The following is a 13,527-nucleotide window of genomic DNA, read 5'->3' on the forward strand; positions in this document are numbered from 1 at the left end:
ATAGAATATAAAAATAAAACTAAAATGCAACGTTAGATATGATTTGAAAAAAAAGAATATAATTTTTAATAGAGAAAATAACTTCAGTGACTGAAAATGTCTTATAATATACGATTTTAATCAACTTTTTTTGGATTTGCGAAAATGACCAACAAATTCGCAACGCGAACTCCAATTTCGCAACACAGGTTCAAAAATCGTAACGCGAATAGGTAAATCGCAACGCGAATAGGAAAATCGCAACGCGAATAGTAATATCGCAATGCTAATTACCGATATAGGTAAACAGTGCTATCACAACGCAAATAGTAAAATCGCAACGCTAATTACCGATATAGGTAAACAGTCGAAATGATTTTTTCTTTAAGAGGTGAGATTTTACATTTCGCAACACGAATTTGTCAAATTCGCAACTCAGTTTTCAAATTGGTCAATTCAGATTTTTGTCCGAATTTTTTCTACCGTGTTTACCTATGTCGGTAATTAAGTTGCGAAATTGGTGAATTCAATTTGTGAAAATAACATTGCGATATATTGTTTACCTATATCGGTAATTAGCGTTGCGAATTTGAAAATCGCGTTGCGATTTTACTATTCGTGTTGTGATTTTACTATTCACGTTGCGATTTTCATATTCGCGTTGCGATAGTACTGTTTACCTATATCGGTAATTAGCGTTGCGATTTTACTATTCGCGTTGCGATAGTACTGTTTACCTATATCGGTAATTAGCGTTGCGATTTTCCTATTTGCGTTGCGATTTACCTATTCGCGTTGTGATTTTGGAGCTTGTGTTGCAAAATTGCAGTTCGCGTTGCGAATTTGTTGGTCATTTTCGCAAATTCAAAAAATGTTGGCTAAAATCGTATATTATAAGGCATTTTCGGTCACTGAAGTTATTTTCTCTTTTTAATATGTTTAAAGGTGTGATTTGAAAATTATAAGTCCAATTGATAACCGGGGACAAGTAGAAGGGGACTAAATTCCTAGGAGTAAAAGAGAAGGAACCAATTTTAAAAATATGAAAAGTAAAAGACATGGGGACATAATTAGTGCGAAGGAACCAATTGATAACTGCTACGAATTCATTTATAGTTATACATGGAAACGACATGTTTTCGTGCTAGAGATGAACTAAAAAAAAACTCATTCAACTTAAACCCGACCAAAGCACTAAATTAGGCTTTGCAGGCCGCTACCCTCCCTACGTACCTGTCTTTAATGCTCTCCACCTCAACTACAAGTCCAACCATCTTTTCTTACCCTACCTACTAGTATAAACCTTAACCTTTAAGTCTTTCCCTTCATCTTCGTCTTACCTTTTCCTGCTCTATAAATTGAGTTAACTGATCTTCTTTGACTATTGAAAAACATAAACCAATTAACAAGAATGGCGAGTGAAAGGCAGATATGGGTAGTTCCATTCTTCGGGCAAGGCCATCTCTTCCCATGTATGGAACTATGCAAGCATATAGCCTCTCGCAATTTCAAAACTACTTTCATCATTTCCCCTAATCTCTCTTCTTCCATACCCTCTTCCTTCCCTGACCATACTCTCATCGAAGTTGCCCAAATACCCTCTCCGCCGCCAACTCCTCCACCTGAGCTCAATCCCAACCATCCCCATGGCCATAACCACAACTCTGATTTAGCTCAGGGCATTGCTAATCTGCTGAAGAATGCCGCCGTACCTGCCTGTGCCGTGCTAGATATCATGATGGATTGGACAGCAGACATTTTCAAGAAGCAAAAGATCCCAATAGTTTTATTTTTCACGTCGGGTGCTTGTTCTGCAGCTTTTGAGCACGCCATGTGGAAGGCTGGCGTAGTGGATATCAAGCCTGGAGAGACCCTTTTGCTTCCCGGTTTACCTAAAGAAATGGCTTTGACATGTTCTGATCTTAAACATGGCCCACCTCCTGGACCGCCTCCTGGGGTTAGGGGATTCGGGTTTCCACCTCCGCCTCCAGGACCACCACAACCACCACCGCAACCAGGTGGACAACCGCCCTGGATAGATGCTGCCAAGGACTCAGTTGCATTGATGCTCAATACTTGTTGTGATCTTGAGGGTCCATTTCTTGATTATTTAGGAATCCAAATTGGCAAACCAGTTTGGGGTGTTGGACCCTTATTGCCCCAACAGTTCTGGAAATCATCCGACTCCTTGCTTCACGATCGTGAAATTCGAGCCAACAGGCAGTCCAACGTAACTGAGGACGAAGTAATGGAATGGTTAGATTCAAATCCACATGGATCAGTGCTGTACGTATCTTTTGGTAGTGAAGTTGCTCCCACCAAGCGAGAACTCGAGCAACTGGCTGATGCATTAGAAGCCTCAACCAGATCATTCGTTTGGGTAATCCAACATGGCTCGGGCAGACCAGGTCCACCACCTGGACAACCTGGAAATCAACCTGGTTCGAGCTACTTCCCGCATGGTTTGGATCAAAAGGTTGGAAAAAGAGGACTGATAATACACGGATGGGCACCTCAGTTGTTAATATTAAGCCATGGATCAACGGGTGGGTTTCTATCACATTGTGGATGGAATTCGACAGTGGAAGCTATCGGACGTGGGGTGCCATTACTGGCATGGCCGATCAGGGGTGACCAGCACAGCAATGCCAAATTGGTGGTGAATCATCTCAAAGTGGGGTGCATGATTTCTGATGATCTATCTCAACAAAACATCAAGGCAGATGATATTGCTAAGGGGATTGAGAAGTTGATGGGAAATGAAGAGCTGAAAAGGCAAGCTTTGATGCTTAGCATGAAATTTCATCAGGGTTTCCCCTCGAGTTCAGTTGTTTCTTTGGACGCTTTTAAGGATCATATTGTTAACCTAAATGCAGATTAAGCACAAGATGGAATCCATTTTGTAATGCCTCTTTATTTCATCAACATAATACGGGGATTATAGTTTACCTTAGTAATTTCTTTGGCTTGGGCATCCCGATGCTGAGGGGATATGTATTTAGTTCTATTTTCCTTCATTTCTACCTAGAAAAAAAAAACGGTGCATTTATGTGATCGTTAAAGTTCAAATTTTGTTATGTATATAGACATTAAAACTTCCATTACTTTCCTGGAGATTCCATCTGCAAAAGAAGTGATATTTCTTAAGATTTTTAAATATCTGTGTCGTAACCATTTTTAAATAAAAATAAAATAATTTTGAAATAATTATGACTTTTTTTTAATAAATTGGATTTTTGTTTAATTTGAAATTTGAAGTCGTCATCGACCTTTGGATTACGTAGGTTGAATACCTCAAAACGTCTTTTAAAATAATTTTAAGAAAAATCATTTTTAAGATAAAAATTGGTCTGTGTTTACTAAAGATTTGTTTTTTTAAGGATTCGGGAGTCGATTGCGTGTGGGGAAGAATAAGCACCCCACATCACCTAAAATTGGTACCTCTCGGTTATATGTTGTCAACGTAGTGAAACTTTATATATTCAAATCCAAATTTTAAATCACAATCGTTATTATTTAAATGAATTTTAAATAATGAGTGAATCTATTATTATTATTTTAAAATATATGAATCGATAAAATATTTAATTCACTCTACTTTGTTTAAAAATGATGTCCCCTTACCACGTGGATTAACAAAAATTGAAATTCAATTATGTTGGACATAATTTCATTAATTCAAGACACGAGACGACATTGCCTTTGAATATTTAAAAACGCAAAAAATAAGTGCATGAGTTATGAATGTGGCATTAATAAATGTCATGTATAGGATAAATGATAAATGAAATACCGAATATAACATGAAAAATGATAATAAAATAACTAAACGGGTATAACAAAATAACTAAATAAAGGTAAATAGATAGATACATGAAACAAAATAAAAAATATCTATAACTAAAAAATTTAAAAAAATATTTTATTTAAAATGAATAAAATATATATCTAATTGACTTAATAAGAAAATAATAATAATAATAATAATAATAATAATAAATATTGAAATTAAAAACAATGGGAAACAACAGGGCTAAACATATAATAAATCCATAACACAAAAACCATTAAACCAAAAATAGTGACCAAAATGAATATGATATAAGATTCCAGACCCTAGATACTAATTACACATTAATATTATACAAGCAATGATGAAGGACCATATTGAATACTTCGCAAATCCTCATCCAAAATTAGAACATCTAGATAAATATAATAACAAATAGATTAGGACTAAAGTGAAATGAAAACTAAATGTTGAGCTTGAAATAAAAGAAACGAAACCTTCATTCGGTGACCAACATGGAAGGACTACAAAAGTTGAGACCCTCCATTCGTAGTTTGACCAAGCGGTAATATCAAGAACCTTAACACCCAAAACTACGTAGTTTTGATATAGTTATAAATACCCTTTTCCCCTTCTTTTTCATTTCATTTTCTTTTCATTTCATTTTTAAAACAAACTTTCTTTCTTTTCTATCTACTTTCTCAAGCCCGACTAAATTCTCCACCGCTAGCCACCGTCAACCGGCAATGGAGAAAAGAAGGGAGATCACATTCCGAAGCCTCTCTGTGTCCCGAGTATGGATCTGGGCTTCTATTGGCGTAGAAATGCTTCTAATGCAGTGGATCTAAGAAAATCTCTTTGGTGACCACGATTTCGATGGCCCTTTTTCTCTCCAGTGACACTCGTCACTTCAAAGGTGATCCTTTTTCCCTTTTTTTATTTTTTAGTTTTATGGTTACTCTCCCTTTTTCATTTTTTTTGTTCGAATCACTCTCTTGTTTTTTCTCTCATTTTTTTGTTCCAACTCCTCCCTTTTTTATCTATTGAATTTTTTCTTTCAAATCTCTCCCCTTTCTCTTGTTTTTCTATCCTTTTTTTTATCTATGTTAGAATCTCGTTTTTAAATCTGCTTTGCATTTGTGTTTGGTGGGAATAATAGAGGATTGGTGGGGTTAAGGATGATTCATCGATTTTTCGAGTATGGCCCCCAAATTTTCTACGATTGGGTTTATTATTATTATTATTATTATTATTATTATTATTATTATTATTATTATTTTGTGATTTATGAACATGGGTCTCGGATCCAGCTTAATGGCGGTGGCAGCACGGAGCTCCGGCGATAACGTCAGTGGCACTGTGAAACTAAATTAGGGTTAGGTTAGGTTAGGCTTAGGGTTTGTATTTGATATTGGGTAAATGGGTTTAATTGGTTTTGGGCTCGATTTGTAATTTGGTTTTATATGTTGGGTCAGTTGGATCTATAAATAAAAAAATATTAATAAAAATAAAGTAATAATAATAATTAAATATAATATTTATACATGACGAAAAATAGTGTCAATAGTTACCTCTCTTTGCCCATTAGTGTGAAGACACGAATAGGGCAAAGATAACTAGACAACATTTTTCGTTCGGATACATTTTTTGATTTGAAAAATCAATGTTGTCTCAAGTGAGACTGAAAACGATCTTCATTTCAAGGGAGATTTTTTTGAAGTTTTGTTACAAGGGAAACATTTTCAAAAGGGGTGAAATTTATGATGTCATAAGTTGTACTTTCAAGGGAAATAAATTTTAAGCAAGACATAATTTGTTTCAAGAGAAACAATGTCGATGCTTTGGGTTCCAAAAGGAAATTGTCTCGAGCAAGACAAAATTGGTTTCATAAGAAATTATCTCATGTGAGATAAAATTTTGCTTTTGAGAAAAAAATTGCCTTGAGTGAGGCAAAATTTGTTGTGTTTCAAGGGAAACTATGATAAGCTATATGAAATTTTGCTTCAAGAGAAGCAATCTCAAAGGATACAAACGATATGTTCCTTCGTGTTGAGGAAGTCTAATCGTTGTTTAATGATGTGATGCTTCGTTTGAGAATGTCATGTTTGTTGACGATGTTATTCCTTGGTGATGAGGAAAGCTAGTCGTGTTTGAATGATTGTGTATCTGAAGACAACATTATTCCTTCGCATTAAGGAAGTCTGATTGCCAGAAGATAATTTGATTTTGAAAATGACACGGTTCCTACTTGATGAGGAGATTTGGTCCCTTTGGGTGATTTGCTTTGTTAGGAAATAAACCAAGTACAAGTAATTTCCCTATAACCAGATTAGTGAGAATGCGAAATAAAAGCGGAAAAATAATACCCGAAATTTGATAACGGAGTTCAGCCAATTTATGCTTACGTCTCCGGACTGCTGCAGATCTTTTACTAAGAGAAAATTTACAGGTGTTTACACAACACACTTGAGAGAGAACTAGAAGATTTTGGGATGATTTTGAAGCTAAATGAGCTAGGGTATTTATAGTTAAAACTTAGGGACTAATATTGTAATTAAAAATAAAAATATTTTGGGCAGCCCCCCTCCCCAATTTGTTTTAGCAGCCGGCTGCTACTTAGCAGCCCAACTTGTTCTTTAATTTTCAACAATCTCCCACTTGAAGACTGATTTCAATCTGTCTTCACACCTCGATCGATGCAGCAGTATTTCTGGTCTTTTATTCTAGCATGCCAACTGAAGCTGAACACAACTTCAGTTTGTCCGTAGTTACCGTCTTTGTTAACATGTCTGCTGGATTTTGAGCTCCACTGATCTTTTCAAGTTTCAAAATCCCATCTTCCAGAAGAGACCGGATAAAATGATATCGCAATTGTATGTGCTTCGTCCTGGAATGAAAAGACGGATTCTTCGCTAGATGGATAGCACTTTGACTGTCGCAATACAAGACATTGTTTCTTGTTTCTTGCCTAACTCATTCAAGAAACTTTGGAGCCAGACCATCTCTTTGCTGGCTTCCGTAACAGCGACATATTCTGCTTCGGTTGTGGAGAGAGCAACTATCTTCTGTAGTTGAGAAACCCAACTCACTGCGGTTCCTCCTAGAGTATAGACATACCCTGTAGTGCTTCTTCTGATGTCAACATTTCCGGCTAAGTCAGCATCTACATAGCCTGTCAGTATCGTATCTCCACCTTTGAAACAAAGTGCTTTGTTTGTGGTACCTCGCAGATATCTAAGGATCCATTTGACTGCTTCCCAGTGTATTTTGCCTGGATTATTCATGTACCTGCTAACAGCTCCCACTGCTTGAGCAATATCTGGTCTGGTACAAACCATGGCATACATCAGACTTCCAATTGCTGAGGCATACGGCACCTTCACCATGTGTGCACGTTCTTCCTCCGTCTTTGGTGACTGTTCTTTGGAGAGTCTGAAATGAACACCTAAAGGTGTATTTACTGGTTTAGCATCTTGCATGTTGAACCTGGAGAGTACTTTGTTGATGTACTCAGCCTGTGATAACATCAAATTCCCCGACTTTGTGTCTCTCTTGATCCTCATCCCAAGAATCTGCTTTGCAGCGCCCAGATCCTTCATAGCAAACTGCTTCGACAATTTTTGCTTTAAGTGTATAATCTCTTGCATGTTTGAGCCTGCAACGAGCATGTCATCAACGTACAATAATAAAATAATGAAGCTGTTGTCGAACCTCTTGATGTAACAACAATGATCTGCTTGGCATCTGGTAAAACCACTACTACCCATGAAACTATCGAACTTCTTGTACCACTGTCTAGGAGCTTGTTTTAAACTATACAAGCTCTTCTTCAACCTGCATACCAGGTTTTTCTTGCCTGCCTCTATGAAGCCTTCTGGCTGCCTCATATAGATTTCTTCCTCCAAATCACCATGAAGGAAAGCTGTCTTTACATCTAACTGCTCAAGATGTAAATTTTCTGCAGCTACAATTTTCAACACCAGTTTGATTGTAGATAGTTTCACGACTGGAGAGAAAATTTCATTGTAATCAATACCTTCTTTTTGCTGAAATCCTTTGACAACCAATCTTGCTTTGTAACGTTTTCTCCCATCGTGCTCTTCTTTGATCCTGTAAATCCACTTGTTATGGAGCGCTCTCTTTCCTGGTGGTAATTCAGCTAATTCCCATGTCTGATTTGACATAAGCGAGTCCATCTCATCTTTCATGGAAGACTTCCACTTGACTGAATCCTCCACTTGCATTGCTTCATCATAACACTCTGGTTCACCATTGTCAGTCAGCAACAAGTAGTGTAAAGAAGGTGAATACCGTTGGGTTGGTTTAGGAATTCTGGAGGAGCGTCTCAGTTCTGGTGTGCCTGGTTCTTCCTCTTGAACTGCTTCAGGACTGATCTGAACATCATTTTTAGAAATCTCCTCGAACTCAGCAAATTCCTTTGTTTCAGCCTCGGTATTACTTGATTCTGCGGTTGACCTGTCTTTGTACATCACATTTTCATTGAAAATGACGTCTCTGCTTCTGATGATCTTTCGATTTTCGTAGTCCCAAAACCGGTAACCGAACTCATCACCACCATAACCAACAAAGGCACATTTGTTGGACTTAGCATCAAGTTTACTTCTTTCAGCAGAGTCTATGTGTACATAAGAAATACAACCAAACACTCTTAAGTATGAAAGGTTTATTTCTTTCTTGCTCCAAGCTTCCTCTGGTATTCCGCCATCCAAAGGAACAGAGGGCCCACGGTTGATCAGGTAAGCTGCAGTGTTGATAGCTTCAGCCCATAGAAATTTGGGCAATCCGGCATGTATCCTCATGCTTCTAGCACGTTCATTCAGAGTTCTGTTCATGCGCTCTGCTACGCCATTCTGCTGCGGTGTTATGGGAACTGTTTTCTCCATCTTAATCCCATTGTTTGCGCAGAAATCTCTGAATCTACTGTCTCTGTACTCTCCTCCATTGTCAGACCTCAACCTCTTGACTTTCAAACCAGTCTCATTTTCCACCATGGCCTTCCATTTTCTGAAGGTATCAAAGACTTCTGATTTCTTCTTCAGAAATAAACCCACACCTTCCTTGTTGAATCATCGATGAAGGTGACATAATATAGTGAGCCTGCAAGAGATGGAACTGGGGATGGTCCCCATACATCAGTATGAATCAATTCTAACCTTTCTGCCTTGGGTGTCTTGCCAATCTTTGCAAAACTGACTTTCTTTTGTTTGCCAAAGATGCAATCCTCGCATAGTCCGACATCTACATTCTTTAGATCCGGAAACTTCCCTTTTGACAGAAGTATCTTCATTCCTTTCTCGCTCATATGGCCAAGCCTTTGGTGCCATAGGTTTGATTTTCCATCAGCATCTGCTACTGCAATGATATTCTCTAAATTTGAGGTTACATAGAGAGTACCAGTCTTCTTACCACGAGCAATGACGAGTGCTCCTTTGGTAATCTTCCATTCACAACCTGAAAAGGTTGTACTGTATCCTTCTCCATCAAGCTGTCCAATAGAAATCAGATTTCTTTTGAGGCCAGGAATATGTCTCACTCCTGTCAGCTTCCAGGTGGTCTGGTTTGGCAGCTTTAGTCGGATATCTCCTTTTCCGACGATCTTCAAGGTTTCATCATCAGCAAGATGAACCTTCCCAAAATCACCACTGATATAGTTCTCCATGATTTCTTGGCATGGGGTGGAGTGGAAAGATGCCCCTGAATCCAAGATCCATGATTCAATCGGACTGTTGACGCTTAGAATCATGGCATCACCTGTCTCCTCTGTCACGTTGGCAGATTCCTGTGCACCAGTATCTTTCTTCAGTGCTCGGCAATCTCTTTTAAAGTGACCTTTCTTGCCACAATTATAACAGGTAAAATCTTTCTTTCCCGTTCTGGATTTTTCCCGTCTGGATTTGGATCTGCCATGTTTTGAATTTCTTTCTGAAGTTCTCCCTCTGGACTCCGTGTGCAAGGCTGAGGAGGTTGATGCTTCACCCGATTCTCTCCGTCGAATTTCTTCGCTCAGTACCAGATCCCGAACATCGTCGAATTTCAATTTACTATTTCCCGACGAGCTGCTAACTGCTGTAACAGTAGCATTCCAACTGTCTGGTAGAGATGATAAGAGAATTAAAGCTCGAACTTCATCATCGAATTCAATTTCCACAGAACTCAACTGGGTTGTGATTGTGTTGAGTTCATTCAGGTGTTGAGCCACTGATGCCCCTTCTGTCATCCGCAAATTGAATAATCGCCTCATCAAGTGAACTTTGTTTGAGGCCGATGGCTTCTCATACATACTGGAGAGAGCTGCCATAAGACCTGCTGTGGTCTTTTCCTTTGCTATGTTGAAAGCAACATTTCGGGACAACGTCAGTCGGATAACTCCGAGGGCTTGTCTGTCGAGAAGAGCCCAGTCTTCATTCTTCATGCCCTCTGGTTGCTTTCCTGAAAGAGGTTGATATAGATTTTTCTAATACAGAAAATCTTCAATCTGCATCTTCCAAAAGCCAAAGTCCGCACCATCGAACTTTTCAATTTTCACCTTCCCTTCGTCTGCAGCCATCGCTCCCACTCGAATCTGGCTTCGTTTGGATCGTTTCTGACAATATCTGCGAACCGCCGTGTATTAGAACACCTCCGTCGACAAACTCGTATCGCCGACCGAATTTCACTATTCACGAAATTCACTATTCACGTGAATAGTAATGAATAGTAACCTCGCAGAAAATTGACAAAATTCACAACCAAAAGCTCTGATTACCAGTTGTTAGGAAATAAACCAAGTACAAGTAATTTCCCTATAACCAGATTAGTGAGAATGCGAAATAAAAGCGGAAAAATAATACCCGAAATTTGATAACGGAGTTCAGCCAATTTATGCTTACGTCTCCGGACTGCTGCAGATCTTTTACTAAGAGAAAATTTACAGGTGTTTACACAACACACTTGAGAGAGAACTAGAAGATTTTGGGATGATTTTGAAGCTAAATGAGCTAGGGTATTTATAGTTAAAACTTAGGGACTAATATTGTAATTAAAAATAAAAATATTTTGGGCAGCCCCCCTCCCCAATTTGTTTTAGCAGCCGGCTGCTACTTAGCAGCCCAACTTGTTCTTTAATTTTCAACATGCTTGATGTCCATCTGATGATGACATTTCTCCTTCGCGTTGAGGAGGTCTAGTTAGTGGACGACATTATTCCTTCGCGTTGAGGACGTCTAGTCATATTTGGGTGATTGCGCATCTGAAAACAACATTGTTCCTTCTTGTTGAGGAAATCTGATTGCTTGGAGATAATTTGATGTTGGAAACGACACTGCTTATTCACGTTGAAGAGGATCTGGTAGTTTATGATGATATTGCTCTTTCATATTGAGGAGGTTTAGTTGTCATTAATCCTTTCTAACCTGAAAGGCTTGTAAAAGAATGTACATGTATGAAGGCAACTATTTTGAATGTTTTCAAGAATGTCATCAGAATGAAATCTTATGATGAGCTTTCAATTTTTTTTTCTTATGAGAGCCGAAAATGGTCGTATATAAGATAAAATCTCAAGATAAATTTTAAAAGCATCCTCGTGGGAGGGAAATCAAAGTTTATTATAACACCCTACACCTGTACGACACACAGTCGACCGATTTAAGGTGCTACACGGAACCACCGAAGTGGCTAACCAACTTTAAACTTACTTTCTCATACTTTAAAATGACCATAAAATAAATTGAAATATAATAAAAATCTTTTCACTGAGGATCTCCAAAATAAAATATTTACACTTCAAAAATATTACAGACCAACTTGACTGAATCTACAACTCAACTGGACAATAATGTTTAAAAATATACATGCCCAATAAAAAAGCTGAGACATACATATGATCTGCACTGGAGTACTGGTATAAACCTTGGTATATCTACTACTTCCCAACTACTTGATCTACTAACATGCCTATCGAAACATTGCTACACTAACGACCAAAACATAATAACTGTAATTCACTAAAAGGCTTAAACCCTTACAGCCATCGTAAATCGATGGCTCCGGCGAGGGAAACACCCTAAAATCATATTATCTCAAACCCTCAAAGCTCAAAATTACCCTCTTTTAACCCCTTTACATTATAAACCCGAAGAAAAAAAGGGAGTTACCTCTGGCGGGGTACTCCTTTCCACTCCGGTGACTGTGCGATGATGGGTGCCGAAGAGAAGATAGTCTCTTTTTTACTATTTCATTTTTTTAGTTGTTGTTCGAATGGTTCCTCTTTTTGTTTTTTTTCTTCGGTTTCCCCCTGGTTCCTCTCACTGAAAACTCCCCCTCTATTCTCTATTTTTTTTCGTTCGAACCACTCTCCTTTTTATTTTGGATTGTTGCATGTTGATTTATGGTGGGGTTTCGGCATCAGTGATTTTTTGGTAGGGATATGATTTCCCTAGGTGAAATCCCCGGTTTTTGTATGACGGATCTCATTTTTAATGGGTTTTTTTCGGATTAGGTTAGGTATTTTTATTAACTTGATGTGTTTGGTTGATCTTGAATATTGTTCGACATGTTCTGATGACGGCGGCGGTGGTGAGACTATCAACCGATAGTGGATCATACGACAGGAGTTCGAACGGCTGACGCATGGATCATACGCTTGATTGGACGGTTTAGATCAACCTTCGGTCGGCGGCTGCTACTGTTGACTTAAGGGATATGAAAAAACCCTAATCTAGGTTAACGTGGATCGTTGGATCAAATCTGATCCAACGGTTATGGCATGAGACTACTGAAACAGAAAAGGGTAAAACCTTAATTAAGTTTGAGTTGTCAAATTGGGCCTGATGCTGGGCCTGGATCGGGTTTGATTGATATTTTATAATTTGGGCTTTGTTGGGCTTCGGGTTGGGCCTAGGTAACCTGAAAAATAAAATAAAAATGTTATTATCACTATAGTAAAATTGTTCTGTAGCGACACTTTTAGTGGCGTTTGAAAAGTAAATGCAATAAACTTTAAACGTAGAGCGACGTTTACAATCCAAAAGCCACAAAATGATATTTTAGTAGCGTTTCTTAAACAAACACTGCAATAGAGTAGTACTTTAGTAGCATTTTTATATAAACGCCGCAATAGGTACATGTAGTGGCGTTTTTCCATAAACGCCACAACAGAGTAGTACTTTAGCGGCATCTTTATACAAACTCCGCAATAGGTCCATCTATAGTGGCATTTTTTGACAAACGCCATAATAGATTAGTATTTTAGTGGCATTTTTATAAAAATGTCATAATAGGGTTCACCTATAGTGGCTTTTTTCAATCAATGTCACAACAGATTATAACTTTAGCGGCATTTTTACACAAACGCCGCAATATTTGATAATTTTAATTGTTCAAATCCATTTCCTATTTTCCATTTGTTCCCACGATCCCCTTTTCCTCTTGCCCATCTCCGTCGAACATAGTATTTGATATTCACTTATGAAAGCCTTTTTTTTCTCGCTATTAGATCTATTTTTTCAAATCTCTTTCCCCTTTTTCATCTTTTCCATCCACGCAAAACTGGTGATGCTCGACGCCGGTCAAAGCTATCGAGGCTTCCAACGTGTCGCCATCAATGCTCGGCTCTCTAATTTGAGGTACGAATAGTATCTACTATTCGCTTATGATAACCTTTTTTCTGGCTATTAGATCTATTTTTTCAAGCTTTTGCACTTAAATTGTTTGGAGGAAAACTCTAATCTATTGACTTATTTTATCTATTTTTTCTGGGT

General features: G+C 38.1%; 1 protein-coding gene across 1 annotated transcript; it reads left to right on the plus strand.

Annotated features, from left to right (window-relative positions):
- Nucleotides 1-1,358: 1,358 nt before the first annotated feature.
- LOC120215709 (scopoletin glucosyltransferase-like) lies at nt 1,359-3,109 on the plus strand. The gene has a single exon (XM_039213310.1). The coding sequence runs from the start codon at nt 1,391-1,393 to the stop codon at nt 2,858-2,860; it is 1,470 nt and encodes a 489-aa protein (XP_039069241.1). The 5' UTR covers nt 1,359-1,390; the 3' UTR covers nt 2,861-3,109.
- The last annotated feature ends 10,418 nt before the right edge of the window (nt 3,110-13,527 follow it).

Source organism: Hibiscus syriacus, unplaced genomic scaffold (genome assembly GCF_006381635.1).
Source record: "Hibiscus syriacus cultivar Baekdansim isolate YM2019G1 unplaced genomic scaffold, ASM638163v2 tig00110154_pilon, whole genome shotgun sequence".
Taxonomy (NCBI): Eukaryota; Viridiplantae; Streptophyta; class Magnoliopsida; order Malvales; family Malvaceae; genus Hibiscus; species Hibiscus syriacus.

What these genes read in the sequence shown, in the direction of transcription:
- LOC120215709 (XM_039213310.1), top strand. Translation starts at nt 1,391, where the DNA reads ATGGCGAGTGAAAGGCAGATATGGGTAGTTCCATTCTTCGGGCAAGGC.